General features: G+C 37.8%; 1 protein-coding gene across 6 annotated transcripts in view; it reads right to left on the bottom strand.

Annotated features, from left to right (window-relative positions):
* LOC306861409 (ankyrin repeat and sterile alpha motif domain-containing protein 1B-like) overlaps positions 1-23,239 on the bottom strand; it is a gene marked incomplete at its 5' end in the record, with an annotated part of 177,726 nt that overhangs the window by 55,031 nt on the left and 99,456 nt on the right. For all 6 annotated transcript variants that reach the window (XM_079403636.1, XM_079403639.1, XM_079403637.1 and 3 more), the window contains 3 exons: positions 707-779; positions 2,809-3,455; positions 17,841-18,015. In XM_079403636.1, the coding sequence (XP_079259762.1) occupies positions 707-779; positions 2,809-3,455; positions 17,841-18,015 (895 nt within the window). The remainder of the gene's footprint in view (positions 1-706; positions 780-2,808; positions 3,456-17,840; positions 18,016-23,239) is intronic.

Below are 23,239 nucleotides of genomic sequence, written 5' to 3'. Positions count from 1 at the left end.
GGGGGCAACGGGAGTCAAAATGAAAGCCAAAAAGAGAGGAGAAAAGAGGAAGGGATGGGAGAAACATGAGAGGAGGCAAAGGGAGAGGGGAGAGGAGGCAAGAGAAGAGGGAAAAGGAGAGGATGTGAGATGACAGAATGAGAGGAGACAACAGGAGGCATGAGAAGAGCCAAAACGGGAGGAGAGAGGACGAGAGATGAGCGGAGAAGAGATGAAGTGAGAGGACAGGCAATAGAAGACAATGTTATTGTCTTCATTATTAGCTCTAGCAATTAGATTTTCACTATTGATCATCGCTGAGAGAATCTTTGTACTCTGATCTCCAATCAATGAGATGTTCCTTTCGCTCCCACTGCGAACAAAAAAACTGTCCTAAGACCAGTGCTTAGAGTCTAAACTGTCCATCCACTTCCTGTCCCCCTGCTCTCATTATGACTACAGAAAGAGCACAGTGACGAGAGCGCATGGTAACCATGGTTACATCTCAAAAAGCTCCCTGTCTATGAGCGGGTCTTTGACACTACTGAAGGAAACCCTCCTGTCTCACAGTGCAGCACACTTCACAGCCGTTAGTTAATATTCATATCATGCCATGAGCTCCCTATAGTTATGGATATATGTTAAACGTAGTGGGATGACTGACTATAAAAGCGAGATCACCACACATTGCATCCACACCACACACACACACAAGAGACACACAAACCTGAGTGATCCTCCGTAATCCCCTCCAACTCTGTGCCAATTCCAGCACCTATGGAGCTCATAATCTTGTCAATCTGTGGAGAGGAAAAGACAGAGATGAATTGCATGTTTGCATAACGAAAGGCCCTCATCCCTATTTTTATGTCCTTATTCCATGGCATTTCCCCACAGGCTTTTCCTCATTGCTCTTTTTCCGCAAAACCACTTTCAGTTTTTCTTAAATGTCAGTAATTGTGCTCCAAAACCGTTTAATTGTTTCCTAAAATCTGAGGGAAGAATGGGAATTTTGGGAAGGCAATTTATCACGATCAGCTTCGTTTGAGAACATGTCAGTTCGGAGATAGCTGGGAGAGTGTTTTTTGATGAATGTCTCCTATTAAAATGACAGTGATGTTCAGAGCGAAGAAAGTGTCATTTCACATTCGCAAAGCTGAACACCTGCCTTCAAAGAACAGCCCTTCGCTGTCTCCCAGCGGACCGTGTTTTTACTCCAAAGAGAAAGCCACTCGGAAGCCCCAGATGAACGGATACAGAACTCTCCCCTTTCCCCTTTGATCAGTTATTTCTAATATATGTTCTCTTCTGAAGACCTGACAGCCGGGTGAGGCTGGGAAAGAAAATGCTGTGACACATTAAATTTACTGAGTGTGGAGATTTAGTAGTCAAATGAAGCGGGAAGCCGCTGTGTATCTAAACAGAAACGCTGACCTGAAAGAGATTTAACTCTAAAGAAGAATTCAAAGAAGAGGAGGAAATTTGAGACTATCAATTGAGTTGAGAGATATAAAATCTCTTTTGTCATCTGTGATTTGTTCCTTTTGATCTCTAATAAAATGTAACTATAAGATAAATCTCTCAAGACACCTATCTAAGATGTTCGGGTCAGATTCTTGACATTATTGTAATGATAACTGACCCTTCGAGGGAATTTGATTGACAGGTGATCTGACCAATCATAACGCAGAATCTGCCATTTTTGTCCATCCGACAAACAAACCGGACAGGAGAGTACAATATGAACTTGAAAAATGGTGTGTAATGATGTCTTTCCGCAGTTGAAACAAGATTTCTTCTGATGTTCATTCATGTTTATTTCATGCTATGACTAGTAAAGAGGAAGAGATGATCGGTTGATATGCTGTTTGAACTGAGGTGCTACACATTAAAGAGCCACAAAACGGTATTTATTGTCTGAATTAAAAAATTTATAAAAAGACAAAATTTGAACGCTGAGACTTTTATACCTAAAGTAACCTGCTCTGTCTTGTCTTTCGTTGTTGTCAGTTGCCTCTTTGCTCGGCGATGTATTTTTCAATGCGTGAGAACATGATGTGTGGCGTGAGAGCGGCATGGCTTGTCAGATATTGCAGTAACGAAGAGTCAATTAAGCATATTATCCACACAAAAATCTCTCACTACTGTAAAAAAAAGTAATATGGACAAAAATAATAAAACAAGATTTGTAATTAAATTATGATTTAAAAAGTATTTATGAAAAAATTGTTATCAAATGACAATCAAAAAACAAATTCTTTAAAAAGTTAAGTCTAGACACATTATGATAATGAGAATTTTGGATTAAATGTGCTTAATTGTCATGAAAATAAGTAATTAAAAACTTTGTTTTCTTTTTGCAAACAATAGATTCTTATTTATTATTTTAATTATGACCTAGACATGTTTTTGTTTTGATTTATCAGTTCACTCAGTATAATTAGGATGTCATTATTCAAAGGCACTTCCTCCATTAATTGACTGATTGCTTGAATTTTTATATGCTACATTACCCTGGATAAAAGCTGCCCTAGTGAAAAACAGATCACCGTCAGTGCAAAACACAAGAGAAAATCGTGTCCTGGGCCTATCATTACGCATATTTAATATAATAAAGAAACACATTTAAAATCATTTAGCTACCATGACAACATTGTTGAATAATTTAGGCTTCCTGGCGAAAGGGCATGATTTTGCATCGCACATCAAAAACATACGCCGAGCACCAAAAGAAAACCTTTCAAGCCAGTCAGCTTGGTTACTTCACGCTAAGTGAATTAATTAAGTGGAAATGATTCTGCAATTAGCTGGTAATTAAAATGTTATTACCTCTTCCCACTCTGCCGTAAAGGAGGGGGTTCTCTCTAGTCTGTTGGGGCTGCTTTTACCGGGGCTGTTCTGCCCCCTGGAACTCCACTGCTCCTCCTCGATGGGAGACACGGCCACCAAGTTTGAGTCTGATTTGGAGAAATTTCTGGACAGCTGAAGGTCCAAAACGCTTTTGGGCATAGACCTCATCCTCCCAAGAGTGCAGGCTCTTTCCTCGTAGCCGGTATTGCTGCTTGCTGGGCTTGAGCTGCCTGTGCTTTTGCTCCGGACCTCCCCGTTCCTCACATGCACCCCGGTGGTCTTGTCGCCTGATTCGGTGAGAGTTAATGGGCCCTGATTGACCCGGGTGTGAAAAATCGTCCTGTAGACTATCTGCGGTTTGGCTTCTTTCTGGGTCTTCAGGGCAGACGCCTCGCTGCCAGTGCGAGGAAATGGGGGCGAATACTCGGGAGCTCTGAGAAAATTCCCATGCCGTAGCGGAGGCTCAGGAACAGTGAACTTTCGCACTTTGCCGTAGAGTTGATAAGGGTTGTCAGGGGATTCGCAGGCAGGAGACGAGCCGTGGAGGAGGCCGGCGAATTGCTCGGGAATATGGCTGTTTCTCCGGTCGTCTCGCTCTATGCACTCCTTCTGGTGCGCCGCCTCATCTGCAAGGGGAATCAGTAAAATCAGATTCACACACATGAATAACAGCATAAACAAACCATCTACAACATGACAAACCCAGAAGAAACACTTTGAGTCTCTTTGTGTGCCTGGAGTGTCCCCCTTTACACAAAAAAGATACAAATGTGTCCTCGCTCTGTACTCCAGACCCCGGAGTGTTTTGATAGTGTTGGTATGTATATATATATATATGTCATTCGGTTGACTAGCTGTGTTGAGACAAGCACCAAATGAATGCCTGAGGCTGGGGGCAAGCCAGTCTGTTCACTGGGGTGAGAGAGACCCTATTCTTGTCCTCTTCTTGTTCCCTACGGCCCACCAAGAACTGTCTCTTGCACTGCCTCATGTAAAGAAGCCCAATAACCCTTCACTAAAGAGCTCTTAAAAGCATCTGTCCTCAGGCAGCGTGTGATCTGTAGTGTAACTGAGGACAGATCTCAGTTCACGGAGGTCACTTTATTCAGGTCTTGATTAAGATGAGCAGTGTCTATATTTATTATTAGGCTATTATGTTGAAATTCCAGTTGGGGCGTCTGCATTCATCAAGATCTAGGTGTTCTTATTGTTTCTCAGAAAATAAATTTATTCTGTGCAGTCATGAGCATATGAGGTTTTGGAGGTTGTTTTTGCTTTCAAAAAAGTAAACGAATAACAATAATTGCTAGATTTTTAAATACTTCAGATTTTTTTTCAGAAGAAAATATGAATGGTCCTTGCAAGTGGTCGGAACAACCACTACCTCAATGCAAAAGTGTTTTGGGTGGATGCTTACATACTGTATCATGTTATCGTGCTATTAGTGCTATTAATTAGGGGTGTAGCGATACACGTATTCGTATTGAACCATTTAGTACGAGGCTTTCGGTTCGGTATGCATTACAAACCGAACGATTTGATTCGTAATTAGATTCGTTGAACTAATCCTATTACATTTGGAAAATAAAACAGCTTAAAGTGTGTGAAATATAATGTTCTCATTGCCACTGCACTCAACAAGGCAGACCAAACAACGTAACAGGCAACGTGCTGTCTTCCAGAGGTGTAAGGTTAGCAGACAATCACGCAGGGCATGCACTGCGAAAGGCCCCACGATAACCTCCCCTTGCTGAGTTGCGTCGAAAGACAATCTTGTATCGACAATAGCCAGAGTTATTGTCAAAAACATCAATTGTTGGCAATATTAAGATATTTGGCATTTCCAATTAATGTAGGCCAATTAATTCTTATTTTTATAATGTCTTTTATTATTATTATTAAGTTAAAAGGTATTATAAAACAGGTCTATTATACAATGAATTATAGGCCTACAATTAAAATATTAACACTTCAGTCATCAAGAAAAATCAATGAAATAAAAAGCTTTTATTTCAAGCACGGACTATCAAAAACAACCTGTTTAACACAAAATAGGTTTCTTCTCATTTTTTCCCAATGTAATATTAGAAATATTAAGGGAATATATGAAAACAGTAAGCTATATCCCGTTATCAGCATATGTTGAAGTAGATTCGTCTTTCGTTGTCTTTGAGAGAATATGCGTCAGATGCCGAAAGCTCCGTCGTAGCTCCATTACGTTTTTACTTTCACTTTCTGCATAGTGAACTGACTGAGATTAAGACGTTCACTGGCATAACTCTTGCGCAAAGTTACTTGAGGTATCATTTATATCTGTAGCACAAAGTATGCTAGATATGTTATGCACCTGAATTCAACACAGTCTGTGTGAATGCCCTAACCTTTAAGTATGAGCAACAGTAATAGGTCATGCTTATTAGCACAACTAACTAGGTCACTGCACACCTTTTACCACATTTTCTGCACTGACTGTGGAATTTCGACTTAAATTTGATTTACACTACAGTATGTAGTATTGTTTATTTAATTGTCTAACTGATATTCAAAAGTATTGAACCAAAATATGTTAAATTACCATGCAATGGTCAGTAGAAGTGTATTACATGGCAAGATGCTTCTTCTGCAAATACAAATTCCACAGGTCTAACCATAACTGTAATAATAATATGAAATGCAAGTAAAATTTTGGTGTCTTCGACCAACGGATTGCACGCACGCGCACACACACACACACACACACACACATACATATTGGTACATCCAGCTTTGATCCTGTCCAGACAGTCACATGAGTTGCCTTTTATCTCCTTGCACGTAACGCAGAATAATCAACTGAACGGAACGCTCTGCTACAGGCCAAAATAATCACCAGAATTGAGGAATCTGAAAGGAACACAGAGAAAGCTGCTATTTTTATCTTGCATCAAAGAAGCATTGATCTTGCATGAAGCTCACAGCACAAATAAACAAGACTAAATGGAGAGCGAGCAAATTCAGCTTTGATGAATAAATAAAACAGCTCTCAAAATTCATTTCTGTCCGTACTCCACACATCCTCAAAACAGGCTCTGAATGAGTGTTTTACACCTCATTAAAACATGTGCCTATAAAGCAACACTCATGGCATGTAATGTAAATCACAGGACCACATTCAAAAGTACTACATCGCCTCTCTCCTATCTGGCGTATTAAGTGAAAAGGCAGCATCCCGAGTGATAAATACGGGTGTGGACGGTGGAAGACATGCAATGCTTAAAAGGTTTTTGATGTGTTTGATTGGACTCCAGCAGTCAGATTTACTGAACGGGAGAAACATGACGCTAAACAGGACATCAGTATCTATAACACTCGGAGGGAGACATCAGAGCTCAACGCTCCCTCATACTGTCCTTTCCTAACGCTCGTGTAAACAGCATTTTCAACCGATAAAGATCAAATTACACTCCTGCAGGCTGAGGGAGAGCAAAACAGGTGGAGACAACAAGAGATTGAGTAAATCTCACACACAAACAAAATCAGTTTAAAGGGAGAGTTCCCCACAAAACAATAATTTTGTCATCATTCACTCAATATTCACTTTTGAAAGCTGCAGTTCCATAATAGCATGGAGTGACTGCTACATTTTAAAAATGTCATCTTTTATGTCCCATGGAAGAAAGAAAGTCATATGGGTTTGGAGCGATATGAGGGTGAGCAAAATGCTGACTGAAACAATCCTTTAAAATAAAGTCCCAGATTTGCTTAAGAGAGAGGATAATGTTGTACAAAAGGGCCAGTGTCAGTTTTGATCAACTAGAGCGAAAGGACCATAAGTTAAACGCCATGATGAGTTCATCCATTGAGAGAAAGAGAAACAACATGAGCTATCAAAACAGTAGTAAAGGTCACTGCCATCTCAGACAAAACAGCGGTTGGCATACAAAACACAGAGAGGCCTTGACCGTCAACTGCGAGAAGCCAAATACAAACACGCTGCAGGAAAAACTCACACTGAAAAGGATCAAAAGAAAAAAAAGGTCTGTTTGACTACAGACATTGTGTTTACATTGCAAGAAAGTGTCATGGCTCAACTGTTCCAATCTCATTTCCGCTATTTTTCATTAAAACTTCCTCTGCCCTCTTTACCACATAATAAAGATGCAAATGAGCGTCCCAAAACAACAATTTGATGCCGATAGTATCATAATACTGATTCTGAAACAGGCCTAATATCAGTTTAAGTATTTGATAAATTTAACATCAAATAAAAGACTTCAAATGAAAACAAACTCAAGGGCCTAAATAAGAGCATACAGTGAAGTTGCATGTTTCAGAAAACACGAGTGTGTTCACCAGACTCACAGCAAGGCAGAAGTGGATAACCATCTACAGTATAGAAACCACTCAGCACACCTACACAGCCATAATGGAAAGTTCACTTCAGTTTCTGGGAAACAGATCAAATAAAATGCACAATTTATGGGTAATATAAAGGCATGAGTGCTCCGAGATCTTTGCCATTACTGAGAGAGATGTGTCACCAAACTACGAGAGGTATCAGGGGAAAGAGATTGTTCTGTGTGTGTGGGTTTTAACGAGAATTCTGAGAAATCGAATCTGCGCAGTTATTTTTGAAAATGTCTGAAGTGCTTTGAGATCTGAGATTGGAAATTTCTTAATAAAATAAATAAAAATGAAATAAAAACATGAAATAAAATAAAATAAAATGAAGTTAAATTAAATTAAATAAAACAAAAACTAGATTATCTATATAGTATAATATAGAATTAAATGAACCAAAATTAGCATTGATGTATTTTAGTGTGTACCCCTCTATAGTTTCTAATATCTGTCACTTTTTCCATATTCCTCTCAGGTCAGATCTACATCTGCAACCTCAACAGGTGACATCCGGTAGTCATGGAAACAGCACAGTGGCTTCCTAAAATCATGGGCTTGAAGCTCTTGGCCTTCAGAAGGGAGAGAGGAAACAGAGAAAGTAAGACAGACAGACAGACAGAAAGAAACGATCTACTGCAGATTGACTGCGGCACTATCTGAACTGACCCACAGGGCAAAGAATCAGAGAGATCTCAGCAGAAGTGCTCAAGTCTTATCTGAGCACAGCAGAGAGTGCATCAAAAGCTCACGCAGGGTACAAAAGGCTGATCCGGGGTCAGCGGGAGGAAATCTATCCCGCAGCATATCGTCTGAAATCTTCCCATGTAATTAGATCGCTTGGGTTACTTGTCGTAATTTATGAAGACACATATGAGACGCTGGAGATTTGAGGTAAAAACAGTGGGGCAGAGATCATGCCCTGATAAAAACAAATCCATCCCGTTCAATTTGATGGACTGACAGGCCATGTATTCAACAAAATGAGCAGAAAACATGTGCAAAAAGCAATTGAATAACAGCTGTGGCAAATTTCTCAGGTCTATAAGGATTTTTGCACAAAAACATTTAAACTATGTCACAACGTTCCAAACTCCAAAAGAAGTATGACAAAAGGAGTCCAGGCTGCTCTTAAGTTGCTATATTATATAGCCTCTGATGAAAAGATTGAAAATTTCTATAAAGAATACTGTATCATATTTGTTACATGGATTTTCTGTGATCAGATAATTAGAAATAATTTTAAAATGATACAACAGGAGGAACGATTGTTTATACATCTCTCAATTATCATTGTATTACATTGCATTACCCAAACAAAATAAAAAGTACAGAGCTTTAATCCTAAAATTACTATAAACATTTAAATATCATCTTACTAAGACATATTATTGGGAGATATGGAGTGACAATTGATATTTATATGCAATTTTATGTAAATAGTCTGCTATACTGTTAAAGATTAAGATCTCATTTATTCACATTACCTTTTGGGCATATAAATATCAGCAAATTACATACTGTATCTTTTCTCAGTTTGTGACTTTGAAATTATGGGGCCAGTATTAAGGCATTTTTTTCCTCTGAGTATGAGCTCCATAGTCTCCTATATCATACTACATGAGCCATAAAAGTCTTATGTATCAAATATGACAACATGCATGCAAATTGTTCAATAAAGGTTCAATAAACAATTCCAAAAAAAAGGACTATTATTTCATGTAAGGCTTTACAAGGTTAACTCTCATTTGCACTTGCACATATTCAAACTTGACACATCAAGAATGACTCGAACAAGAATGATACAAGAATGATATATCCTATTTAACATACTTTAACCCAAATGAGATTTGAGAGAGATTTTCAGAATATAGAGCTCAAGTCATATACGGACCACTTGCTGTTTTGAAAACAAAGTAAATGAGGACTGAAGTTTGATTTCAGGTGACTAGACGGCTGGGGTGTAAGAGCAACTTACGGGGGTCTTGTCAAGATGATGAGCTTACGCTGCTGTATTTCTGACTCACTAGTGCGAAGAGCTCCTCCAGAACATGCAGTAAACAGCAGGGAGGAGAACATCAGCCAGAGCGAGTGATATAACAGGAGCTGCAGTGCATGCTGGGCTGCCAGTGAAAAGTGAATCTGAAGCCAGACAGGGGTTAAATTAAAAAGAGTGGATATTCTTTAAAAAAGTTGTGAATCTCCCCTCCCCCCATTAAACATTTCGATAGAGAACCATCCATGTCTATAAATACCACATGCTGCAATAAAGCTACACCACCTACCTCCTTCTTGAAAACCTCTATCACACTCGTTCTTACCTTTGCAGGACGGGTATGAAGCAGCAAAACAGCCAGCAGGACTTTCCAGGAGAAAGATCTCATGCAGAATGAGGCTCCCACCTCTGAGGTCACACTCTCACACCTTCGTTTTCATGTAGTTTTTCATTCTTAAAGATATGATAAGGCCACTGTTGCACAACATTCCAGTGATGTTTCTGTGTACAAACACTAACACACGTGCATCTGTGCACATACTCGATCACACTGTCATGTCTTGTCATGTCACAGCTTTGGAGAGAAACTGAAAGATAAGTATTCTGTACATATGTATTTGTGAGCTGACATATGTGAACTTGTGGCTCACTTTGTGTTGAAGTTATCTGTCTATTTAGTTTAGTCTGAAATTCATAATCAGGGTGGGGTTGTAGATGCAGGAGGAAGTAATGGTAGAGAACAGTTGAAAAAGAGCAGAATGGGCTGAGCCTCTTACACACACACACACACACACACACACTGAGCTGATGGCTGTCTTTTCCAGTGGATTAAAGGCCACATGTTTAATTGCTTGTTAACAAATGTTTACTGTGCCGTATTGAACTGCACCCATTTCCTGCCAAAAATAGGGCCAGAGATCCTGCCAGACCTACAGCAGCTCGCAGAGAAAGAGAGAAAAATTTATCTGTACCCATGCTTTTTACATTTAATAATAAATAAATATTTGACTGCAATATTCTAACAGTACAGAGAAAAATCTTCTCAGTGCTTGCTAAGGCAAACATCAACATTACATTAATATTACTATTACTCATACTTAGGCTCTGCAGGATACAGTAATTATGCAATACTGAAATAAAATCTGACTTTTTAAAACTATTTTAAGGAAATCAGCATATTAGAATGATTTCTGAAAGATCATGTGACACTGAAAAACAATTCAGCTTTGCCATCACAGGAATAAATTACTGTACATTTTAAAATATATTCAACATTTTAAATTGTAATAATAATAATAATAATATATATATATATATATATATATATATATATATATATATATATATATATATATATATATATATATATATATATATATATATATAGGTGCATCTCAAAATATTAGAATATCGTGAAAAAGTTAATTTTTTTATTGTAACATTTCAAAAAGTGAAACTTTCATATATTCTAGATTCATTACATGTAAAGTAAAACATTTTTAAAACATTAGAGCTTACAGCTCATGAAACTCAAACATTTTCTCAAAAAATTCAGGGTATCTCTTGTTCTTTGAAACCACAATAATGGGGAAGTCTGCTGACTTGGCAATGGTCCAGAAGATAATCATTGACACCCTCCACAAAGACGGTAAGTGACAGAGGGTCATTACTGAAAGGGGTGGCAGTTCACAGAGTGCTGTATCAAAGCATATTAAATGCAAAGTTGACCGGAATGAAGAATTTGGGTAGGAAAAGGTGCACAAGCAACAGGGACGACCACAAACTTGAGAATACTGTCAAGCAAAGCCGATTCAGACACTTGTGAGTGCTTCACAAGGAGTGAACTGAAGCTGGAGTCAGTGCATCAAGAGTCACCACGCTCCGACGTCTTCAGGAAAAGGGCTACCAAGCCACTTCTGAACCAGAGACAATGTCAGAAGTATCTTACCTTGCTCAGTGGTCCAAAGTTCTCTTTGCAGATAAAAGTAAATTTTCCATTTCATTTGGAAATCAAGGTCTGGAGTCTGGAGGAAGAGTGGAGAGGCACAGAATCCAAGCTGCTTGAAGTCCAGTGTGAAGTTTCCACAGTCAGTGATGATTTGGGGTGCCTTGACGTGTGCTGATGTTGGTCCATTGTGTTTTATCAAATCCAAAGTCAATGCAGCCATCTACCAGGAGATTTTGGAGCACTTTATGCTTCCATCTGCTGACAAGCTTTATGGAGATGCTGATTTCCTTTTCCAGCAGGATTTTACCACCTGCCCACAGTGCCAAAACCACTTTCAAGTGCTTTGCTGACCATGATATTACTGTGCTTGATTGGCCAGCCAACATGCCTGACCGATATTTTCAAGAGAAAGATGAGAAACAGTTGATCCAATAATCCAGACGAGCTGAAGGCTCAATAGGCTGATCGCTTCCATGCCACACCTCACCGATGCTGTAATTTTTGTGCTAAAGGAGCCCCGACCAAGTATTGAGTGGATAAATGAACATACTTTAAAGAACTTTTCTGTTTTGAAAATCCTTTTTTGATTGATCTTAGGAAATATTCTAATATTTTGAGATACTGGATTTTTGATTTTCATGAGCTGTAAGCTTTAATCAGCAAAAAAAACAAAAACAAAAAAAAAACATTTGAAATGTTTTACTTTACATGTAATGAATCTATAATATATGAAAGTTGAACTTTTTGAAATAAGTTACTATAAAAAATTTTACTTTTTCACGATGTTCAATTTTTTTGAGATGCACCTGTATATATATATATATATATATATATATATATATATATATATGAAAATCAAGCTCTTTTATATTGGGGGACAGACAGGAGTACTCTAAGTTGGGTGAGAGGCGAGAGGATCAAAGTAAAATAAAAAATTAAAATTAAAAAAATTAAGAAAAAAGAAAAAAAAGAAAAAGAGAAGTGATCAGACTAGTGAGTTTCACCAGGCAGATCATGAGGGACGTATAGAGACCAGAATATCGCAGGGCATTTGGGCTCTTTTAATTTGGAAGAGTAAGTAAAGTCCTAGCAATCGCATGGCATTGTGTTAAAAACCACCAAAAACACAAATCGCTACCAACCACAAAATCAATCACTACGAAGAGTCAAAACATTCATTTCCTCAACGTACTGAAGTGTACTTACAATTTGAAGTTTGTTCACATCAGACATCACTAACACTAGTATGAGCAATAGTAATAGTGATGCTATCAAACATTTCAAATCAAGCATTCAGCATAAAATCCCAATAGCCAAAAAAACTTGTAGTGACATTAACATAAATTTGCACAAAAAAATTAGCTTGTGTAGCTTACAGACAGTCATAAAGCAGGCGTGTACGAGCGAGAGCGCTACATCAGCAGGGGTAAGTTAGGTTATGTTTGCAGGCAAGGGTTCAGCATCACGTCTGGTACAATCTTGTTTCATTTTCTGTGCTGTTCGTCTTTGACTCACTCTCAGATATTAAAAGCCACAGAACAATTTCAGAGCTGTCAATCACTGAACATCTTAAAGGGCCTGCTGCCCGACGTCTACATGCATATGTATTCAAATCAATCTATGAGTCTGTCAGTCTCTCAGTTCTCATGGGCGGCACCAGCACCATATACTATTTAATATATCCTTTCTTATACGGAATTGCCATGTATCTCTCCCTATATGCCCACAGGAATCATAAACAATTATGAAATATTGAATTCGCTGTAGCTTTCCCATTTGTCTCAAACTGCAGATCTCCCAGGCAACCAGCATCGACAAGTGCTGTGGGGTCTGCATGCTGTCAGAAGAGTGATGTTAGATTGGTGTTACATTAGAAACCAGAACTGTTCAGATGGTACGTGTGGTGTGCGTGTTTATATAGTTGCAATTGCACATATATTTGTGTGTGTGTTTATGGGTGGACAATAAAAACACTAATTTTTATCTAACCACTCAACACACAGGACTGTGATCTCTGAATCCCTGTGGGTGGCTGCACTACAGAGAACACACACACACACATACACACACAGAGATCCTCTAATCAAACTCTCTTTAATGGAATTATGGTGTTTAATTATGTCACGGAGCCCCGTTAGCACACTGAGTCATAAAGATGAGTAGAGCACACAATAATGCCTGCATGAGTGCATGGACACACACCAAAACACTCCATTAATACGGTGACCATGCAGCATAAGAGGCCATCGGGTCAGTTTATAGTTCTTAGACGTTTGAAGAACTCTATGAGGCAGTACAGAAGAAGACAGGAAGACAATCCACTCATATAGGCAACATCTATTCTTATTCTAGACTAGTGGACCAAGAATTCTTTTTAAATCAAATGTATTATGCCATTTGTGTCATGATTTATTGATGATTAGTGGAAAATTACCAACAAAGTGGGATCTAAAAGTCCAAGATCACATTGAAACTATGAAATTTTGAAAGTTTTAGGACTTTTTTTTTTTTTATAATAATGATGATAATAAAGAAATAAAATATATACATCAAAATTATTTTAAAAAGGGCTGACAACATACAGAAGAAATATTTAAGATTCTGCCCTATTTATATAGAATCAATTAAATGTCCACTACCATTCAAAAGTTTTGGGTTGGTAAGACATTTTAAAGTTTTTGAAGAAGTCTCTTTTGCTCACCAAGGCTAAATGTATTTGATGAAGAAGTAAAAACAGTGATATTGTGATACAGTGATATTATTACAATTTAAATGAAATGTTTTATATTGCAATATATTTTAAAATGTCATTTATTCCTGTGATGGTAAAGCTGAATTTTCAGCAGCCAATACTCCAGTCGTCGGTATCACATGATTCTTCAGAAATCAAGAAATAATGTTGAAATAATATTAATATTTTTGTTGAAACTGTGACACATTTTTCTGGATTCAAAAGAACAGCATTTATTTGACCTTTTTTTGTACCAATGCAAAAGTCTTTACTGACACTTTACTGACTACTGCAAAAACAGTAATTTCTTAAAAAAATAATAATAATACTGACTGTACAGTACTGTAGTGTAATTAAATGTTTAACCATCAAATACGTTCTGTAAAATATACATAAATAAAACATGCTAACACCTTAGCATAGGGACTAATTCTCACTATTAACTAGTTGCTTATTAGCATGCCTATTATTAACACATTGGCTGTTAATTAGTACTAATAAAGCACATATTCTACATCCCAAATCCTACCCAATACCTAAATGAACAACTACCTTACAATTAATAAGCAGCAAATTAGGAGTTTATTGAGGCAAAATTCGTAATTAATGCTTTGTTAATGGCAAGAATTGGACCTTAAAATAAAGTGTGATACTGTATATATATATCCAAAAGTTTAAGAAATTTAATTGTTTCTTCATTTAAGTAGATGTGCTTCCTTGTCTGGAAATAGCTGCCCAAGGGCGTTACCAAGATGCCCACAGACTGGACTGATGCTGCCATTAAGTGATGTCAGAAGGGCCGTATTTATTGGTTGAATACACAAGAACGCCACCACAATGTTGTAATTGCCAGTGGGAAACCCAGTATTTTCTTTGAGTTCAGAGTTGGGGCAGTCATTTAAAAAATCATTGTGGAAGCTACTGTAATTGTTACTGTATCATAAGTTACAACTAAATTACTTCAGTACTTTGTACTCATTCATTCAGTCACTGCACAATCTGCAAAAATTTCCAAAAAATTACAAAATGCATCAATTGTATTCCAATCCATCCCATCCTAATTATGTCAAAAGTAGAAGCTTGCAAAGAAAATCAACTATTAAATATTAGAAATATTCTAATATTGAATTCTGCCATCACCGATGAAATCACTGCTTAACTTTTCAGTTGGGTGGGGGTTAAGGATGCAGGTTATCATGCCTGGGACCAAAAAGAGAACAACTTGACTGTATCTCGCAGCTGAAAGGCCTCTGCGCTTTGCAGCGCTGCAATCTCACTCATCTCTCTCAACGGTTACAAAACACCACATCAATAACGCTTGCACCAAGCGCAGCTGGATAAAAATACACCACCTTTGGTAACCCAAAGCGATGAGAACTTGTCTTCTCCACACTCTCATCATGCCTGTCTATCTCTCCATCTCTCTCGCACCTACTGTAGGGAAACGACAGAACTTAATTTCATCACCTATGAAGGCACGGCATCAAAAAACTACAATGCGCTTCTCACTCAACACTAGTTGCCAAGGCAACAATACAATGGACCTTATAAAGCTAATAAATAGTGAGGAGGAGTAAGATGGAGAAAAAAAAGACGGGGTGAACGAAAGCATGAAAATGTGAAATCTATTCCTGGAGCTGCAGAGAGAGGACTTTAATGCCTTTACTGTGATTTTGACTCTGATCCGCGACTTCAATCGCAACAGCGCCTGGAATTCATGTCTTGGACTCTCAGAGGAGATGCTAACATGTGATTCCTGTGATGGTCCTTTTTTTGTCTTCGTATGCCAGCAGCATTAAATAAAAGTACTGAATCGACTGAACGTACTGTGAGATCTCAATGTTGATAACCCAAAAATCTGCTTCTGTTCGAGGCAAAGAATCTCAGAACTTAACGCAATCAGATGAAACAAGCTCAAAAACACCATGAAACGCCACCATTACAAAGTCCTGCAATGGTGGGACACAGGACACGTTTATTAGGGCAGACCGTCAGGGAGCCGCCATCAAAGAGAAGAGCAGAGGACTCCTCCATTTGAAAAGCCCCCTGTTAGATTGGAGAGTGACTGAGATGAAAAGGCCCTTTTCACAGTAGAGACCTGGCAAACAGAGATATAAACTCCCCTGTAGTGCCAAAAGGGTTTTGTGTGACATTTCCTTCGCTATCTATCACCGTTTGCCTTCTTTAAGAGATCGCTTGTCTTGTACAGAGAGAATGGTGTGTAATGTGGCTAGGGAAAGTCGTGTAACTCACAGGCCAAATGAGGCTTTGGTTGAAGGGTTGCCAGGTCCTCCTGTCACACATCCACAGGTGGGGAGGTTTTCGGGAGCGACAGAAATTAAGTTAATGACACCCGTTGGGATCTATACAAGTGATTGAGTTGAATAAATGGTAGAAAAGTTTGACAGCTTAGCCCGACAACAAAATTCAAAATTAACTTTTTGCCACACCTGTCGATGGGGAGTGAATTTACCAGCAATAAATCTTTCTTATCAGCCATAAAAAGCAATATTTATTTATTTAAGCACGATATAAAAGCACCAGCCATATTTTTTTATTAAAAAAAATCAAATAACATAAAATAAAACAAAACAAAACAAAAATAAATAAATAAATAAATAAAATAAAATGTGGGGCCAGAACAAAATACATATTTTCTACCAGCCATAAAAACTACTGTGCATTATTTTGTGAATTTTACAATATAATATACATATATACTGTCACTCACTGCAGAGATGTACCTGTAGAGATGTAACTGTACCTGTCGCAAAAACATCGACACATAATTATTTTGTTTCTCATATCAATTTATTTAACGAGAGTTATTTCACATCTGGAGGAAAAATAACATCTTTAGTCCTCCATGATAAACTAAGTATATTTTTGCTGGTCAACTCACAAATAACTGTTTTATTTACTTGCCAACTACAACTTTTACTAAAAGGTGGTGGGTGTTAATTTTGGATGCTGCCTGACTGAAGGAGCAAAGTAAAAAAGGGGGGAAAAAATTTGAACAAAAGGTAGATATTGCAACATCCCCCACTGTTACCGACCGTATCTAAACTGAAAACAGCAAACTTGGCAAAAGTGAATAAGCAGTAACTCTTCTAATTAGATTCTCTCTCTCCCTCCTCCCTACTTTTCCCCATTTTCTCTGAACACATGCGTCAGGGGATCAGGGTGCCAGACAAGCATGTGCACAGCATTAGTACAAACCAACGGACTGCGACTGCGAAGTACACCAGAGTCACCATGACTATCCCACCTCAGCACCAGGAATGACATCACCATGGAAACAGCATCAACTGCCCACTCGGCCAGCAGTGCCGTAGGTGGATGCTGAGGAAATGACAGGCAGGAAGTGGTGGCCTTGGCAGCGAAAACCGCCCGTGCCAAAACACTGATGTCTGCTGAGATGGTGCGTTTGTAGCGGGCCACTCTGTATGCAACAATTCAGACCGAGGACATTCCCACATGCCGGTTTCATACAGTGCCGAGTAGCTGAGCGGCACTTTAAAACACCATTCAAGCCATTAAAAGGTGGTTTGATGAGTAATTTAGTCACACTTTTACAGTAGTGCTGCTCAAAGCAGCGGGAATCACTCTGTTGTTGGCATAAGCACTCTGAGCCAATCAAGAGAGAGGCCTCCTGCTGAAATGAACATGTCTGTATGAGAAACGTAAGGGGGGTCGGGTTGTTTTATCCAGCTTGTGATCTCATTGGCTGAAATGCCTATAGAAACAGCATCCCTGTGAACAGAAAGCGAATGTATCCCAAAGCTACCATTATTTGTTCACTCAGATACTCGACACTTTTACACCTCCATATTCTTACTGCATGTCAGCAGTTTTCTCAAATCATGTCTTTTTTTATTTAGCGTAAGGGATTATATTTGAGAAATCTCGTCCTCTAGACAACAAGAGGAAATTAAATGCTAAAGAAAGGACAGTCGTACCAGTGAGGCCGTAGTCTTCGGCGGATCCGATGGAGCAGTTGGCGGGGCTGATGGGGGGGCTGGTGCTGAAACTGGCGTAGCCGAGTGATGAACTGACCTCTGAAGGATCACCACTGTGGTTCTGCAGGGGTTTCTGGACGTCCTGGGAGGAGGACAGTGAGGTCCGTTGCTTTGGCTATGACAGGAAAGAGTGTAATGTTAGCATCAGTCACTTAAAGAGGAGACTTTTATAAGCCTATTTTATATTAGCCAAGTCTCTAGCAACAGATCCTTATGTAATTCAATCTAAATTGCAATGTAGAATTTACACTTCAAAAAAATGAGGAAACTGAAGGCCTTTTGTGAGACACTGTAGCCCACGTGGAAAGCAATGATGTGCAACATAACCAATTACTGGCTGCTGGAGTCACTAGAAAAGAGTGGTATCACATTTCTGGACTGTGAAAATTAACAACAATGCATAAATGTGCAGAAAATTAAGAGCAGCAGGCTGAGGGTGGTCATGTTTCACTGAGCAATGTTCATGTTTAAGATTCACCAGAATTTTATCAAACTTGTTTTTAAACAAAAATAAAATGGAAACCCATTTCTAACTTAGGTAGGTAAGTGTGCTAAAGTTTCACACTATGAGATATAAAGTCACATTGTGAGATTTGAGATGAGATACTTCAGTTACTAGTAATAGCTGCAATTGAGAGATATAGCATCACATTTTGAGGTATAGAAAGTCTCAATTACAAGTAGTCAAAAAAGTGAGAAATATTAAGTTAAATTGTGAGAGATAAATTCACAATTTCAAGAAACAGTTGCAAATTGCGAGAAAGTTACAATTACGAGAAAGAGTCGCAGTTGTGAGAAAGTTGCAAATAAAAAAATAAAGTCAAATTTGTAAGATATAGAATTGAAGTTAGCCGTAAAGAAGTTGCATTAATAAGAAATAGTCGCAATTATACAGCATTTTGCGGTATAAAGTTGCAATTAAAAGATATAAAGTCACATTTATGAGATATAAATTCGAAACTGCGAAACAAAGACAAGTTGTGAGATATAAATTCACAATCATAATAGTTGTGAGAAATAGTTGCAATTGTAAGAAAGTTGCATTCATGAAAAATGGTTGCTATTGTGAGTCACAATTACGTAAAATAGCCGCAATAAAACTAATTGCTAGTCATAATTATGGGAAACAAAGCGAAAACTTGTTTTTATTTATTAATTAATTTATTTTTTTGTTTTGTTTATTTATTGCTAAAAAAGGAGTTTTCATAAATTACCTGAAAATCATCGTAACCCCCTTTTTTTGCCCATGGTGCCCATACAAACAACAACAATGCGAAAATTAGGTGGATTTGTTGCTACACAGTTGCTAAGGTGTTCTGTCTGGTCGATAGCATTTTGCTGTGCACATGCTAGATGACCTGCATAGTAGATTACTGGCTCAAACCAATAGATCCACCCTCAAGTTTGTATGATATTCTGAGGCATTCCTTCACTACCAATCTCTGCAAAGACATCCCGACAAAAAGCAAATGCACTACGCAACAGAGTTTGTCTGCAGGAGAGAAGAAAGTTTTGAAAAAGCCTGCAAGTAGGAGGTGGAATGGATGTGAGATACATATTGCTCAGCGAGAGGGAGAGACAGAGCGAGACAGGGAGAGAAAACAACAAAAAAAGATAACTAGAATGTAGAGTCAAGCAGTTGTATAACCACAGGAAGCCTTACATAAGCATCATCTTCACTTCCTGTTGCATCACAGGTGTCCAAAATGCCAAATTAATTAATTTGCATAAGAAAAATGTCTCTGATTTAAGTGACTTAATTTCACACACGCACGCACTTGGAAGAAAACTGGCATCACTTGAAAACAGATGAAAAAAAAGAATACTAAAATACTGAAAAGAGAAATACTGAGAGAAATTGAAAAAGATGGTTTTGAGAAAAAGCAAAGAAGACCGAAGTAAAAAAAGAGGGTGAAAGCAGGTATAATTGTTGTCTATGCTATATACAAAAAACAACTTTCACATGTAATAAATCAGTTTAAATCAAAAGCGCTTCATCCACCCTTAAATTAAGTTTATTTCTTCTGTCTATGTCTAATAATGTCTAATATGACTGCTGCTTACCTCTTACGACCTCCAGCCAATTTATAACTCATCACCTCCCTGACAGCTGTTTCCTTTGACAATTTGACAATTTTCAAAGATGTTTTTGGCCTCATGCTCACACAGACTAGCTCAGCATTGAACATTTTATCTTTATTCTTACCTCTCGGAGTGGTTAAATATTCAGATGTGGGAAAATAAATCAACCTTTTGGAAGGACATGACCTGCGTGTTAATATACAAAATGGATATAAGACCATTTTTAGTCAAAGTTTCTTAAAATACTATTGTACTTAGTTTATTCTTTGCTTATGTTTTATATTTGATTCTGCAATTTTGTTTTACATTTGCTTCCTCTGCTTGTATTTTGCTCTCCTATTTGTGTAACTTTTTCTAACCATGTTCTGATTTTATTTGCTCATTGTATGCAAAGTATATAAATAATAATATAAATAATAATCATTATTAGTGGTTTTAGTATTAGCATACTGTTGTTTGGTTGGTGTTTGAACGCCCTACCAGCTTCCTTTGCTGTTTTCATGTGTAAATATTATAAAAAGATCGATTTAAAACCTTTATCGGTTTGCTTTAGATAAAAACTCTATAATGGATTCAAGGTTGACTCTGAATAATATAATTTCCTTAGAGAGCTTAAACCAGCACAGTTTAGTAAAATACGTGTAAGAAATACTGCACTGGAGGATCTTCATTTAATATTAAGAATCGTGTATGATTCTAGAACATCCTATTGAGAATTGTATATAAATCTGATCCCAGTGATTATTGAAAATACCGATGCTATTATTATTATTATTATTATTATACCAAGCAGATATTTGACCTGTTTTTGATTTCATGTATACTTCATTTAGAAATCTTACTCACTATTACTGCTTTTCAATGTGGACTTTTCAGAAACTCTGCAGCACTTAATTGCCCTTTTCTGTTGGAAAAGAGGTGAAAAAGACAGTTAAGCAAATGTTTTGTTTGACTATGCACATCCGCCACAGTTTTGCCCAAATCTGCAAATTTAGGCAGTTTTCATTTTGTTGTCAAACACACCTTAGTGTCAGGAAGCGCTGCTAATGAACCTGTTACTCACACACTCACACCATGAACTCCTAATGAGTCTGTCATGGCTGACTGTAGTTAAATTAAAAAACCAAAACATGCCTGTTCATCAAACACACCCACTGCCTCTTCTAATAATGCTGTACAGCAGTCTCTACCACACTCACCCTCTCCCCAAAGTGAAGATCAGAGAGGAGGAACAGGATGCACACCTGCTTCACTTACATACACATGCGTGTGTGTGGCTGTGTGTTAGCTCACTAATACTACCTTGATTACGCTGGCCCATTATTCGGAGAGCAAGTGCAGAGTGAGAAATTGTGCGCTAATTTATGGATGGTAATTATGATAATTATTCAGTGGGCTCTGGGATCGTGGGGCAATAAATGCCACTATCGCGACTGTTTCACCTCCCAGTGGGGCATTCAGCACATTCAGGAATGCAGTGCTGTCAATGCATATGCAGATCACATTCAGCTCAAACCTCGAGTGAAAATTTATAATTCCGGAGATTCATTTAGCGCTGATTTTATATGCTCATCTGGTTTGGGAAATACAATCACATTGAGTGACACAGACTATTAATCTATGAGGATCTCAGAGTGAATCTCATGACACTTGTCAAGAACGTGTTCAAATTCTCATTACCATAATGTGCAACACAAAATTTAATGGTTACACTTTATTTTGATAGTCCACTTTAGACATTCTATTAACTATAAGTAACCTTGCAGTTACATATCAACTAATTCTCATTCATTTGCAACTACATGTCTACTAATTCTCAGAGTAGACTGTTAGGTTTGGTTTAGGGTTAGTAGAATAAGTTGACATATACTTGCAAAGTTTCCCATAGTCAATATGTTGTATGTCGTGGACCCATCAAAATAAAGTGTTAGAAGATATTAAGCAGACAGGCTATTAATACTCTAATGACTGCTAGTTGACATGTAGTTGCAAAGTTATTTACTGTTAGTAGAATTTCTAGTGGACTATCAAAATAAAGTGTTACCAATGTAATACAATTGAATATAATCTTAAATATATTTTTTTGTTTCTACAAATTGGGGAATTACAGTAAATTACAGTTGTGGTCAGAATTATTGGAACCCTTGGTAAATATGATCAAAGAAGACTGTGAAAATGAACCTGCTTTGTTAATCCTTTTGATCTTTTATTTAAAAAATTCACAAAAAGCTAACCTTTCATTGGATAATAAGAATTTAAAATGGGGGGAAATATCATTATGAAATAAATGTTTTTCTCTGATACACACTGGTCACAATTAACGACACCTTTTTATTCAATACTTTTTGAAACCTCCATTTGTCAGTTTAACAGCTCTAAATCTTCTCCTATAATGCCTGATGAGGTTAGAGAACACCTGACAAGAGATCAGAGACCATTCCTTCATCCAGAATCACTCCAGATCCTTTAGATTCACAGCTCCATGTTGGTGCTTCTTCTCTTCAGTTCACCTCACTCATTTTCTACAGAGTTCAGGTCAGAGGACTGGAATGGCCAAAGCAGAAGCTTGGTTTTGTGCTCAGTGACCCATTTTTGTGTTGTTTTTGAGGTTTGTGTTTGGATTATTGTACGGTTGGAAGATCCAAACATGGCCCATTATAAGATTTCTAACAGAGTCAGTCACTTATTGATTTTTTATCTGTTGGTATTTGATAGAATCCATGATGCCATGTGTCTGAACAAGATGTCCAGGACCTCCAGCAGAAATATAGGCCCACAACATCACAAATACAGCAGTATATTTCATTGTACACATGGGGTACTTTTTATCCCTGTGTTCACCAAACCCATCTTGAGTGTTTGCTGCTAAAAAGCTCATTTTTTAGTTTCATCTGACCATAGAAGCCAGTCCCATTTGAAGTGCCAGTCCTGTCTGATAACTGAATATGCTGGAGATTGTTTTTGGATGAGTGAGGAGAATTTTTCTTGAAATCCTCCCAAACAACATGTGGTGATGTAGGGGCTGTTTGACAATTTTTTTTTAAGGTTTTCTGACCCCGAGACTCAACTATTTTCTGCAATTCTCCAGCTGTGATCCTTGAAGAGTCTTTAGCCACTCAAACGCTCCTTCTCACCGTGCATTAGGATGATATAGACACATATCCTCTTCCAGGCAGTTTCATTACATTTTCTGTTGATTGGAAATTCTTAATTATTGCCCTGATGGTGGAAATGGGGATTTTCACCGCTCTAGCTCT

This window comes from Barbus barbus (assembly GCF_936440315.1).
Source record: "Barbus barbus genome assembly, chromosome: 42".
In the NCBI taxonomy this organism is placed as follows: domain Eukaryota; kingdom Metazoa; phylum Chordata; class Actinopteri; order Cypriniformes; family Cyprinidae; genus Barbus; species Barbus barbus.
This window is presented reverse-complemented; position numbering and strand designations above follow the sequence as displayed.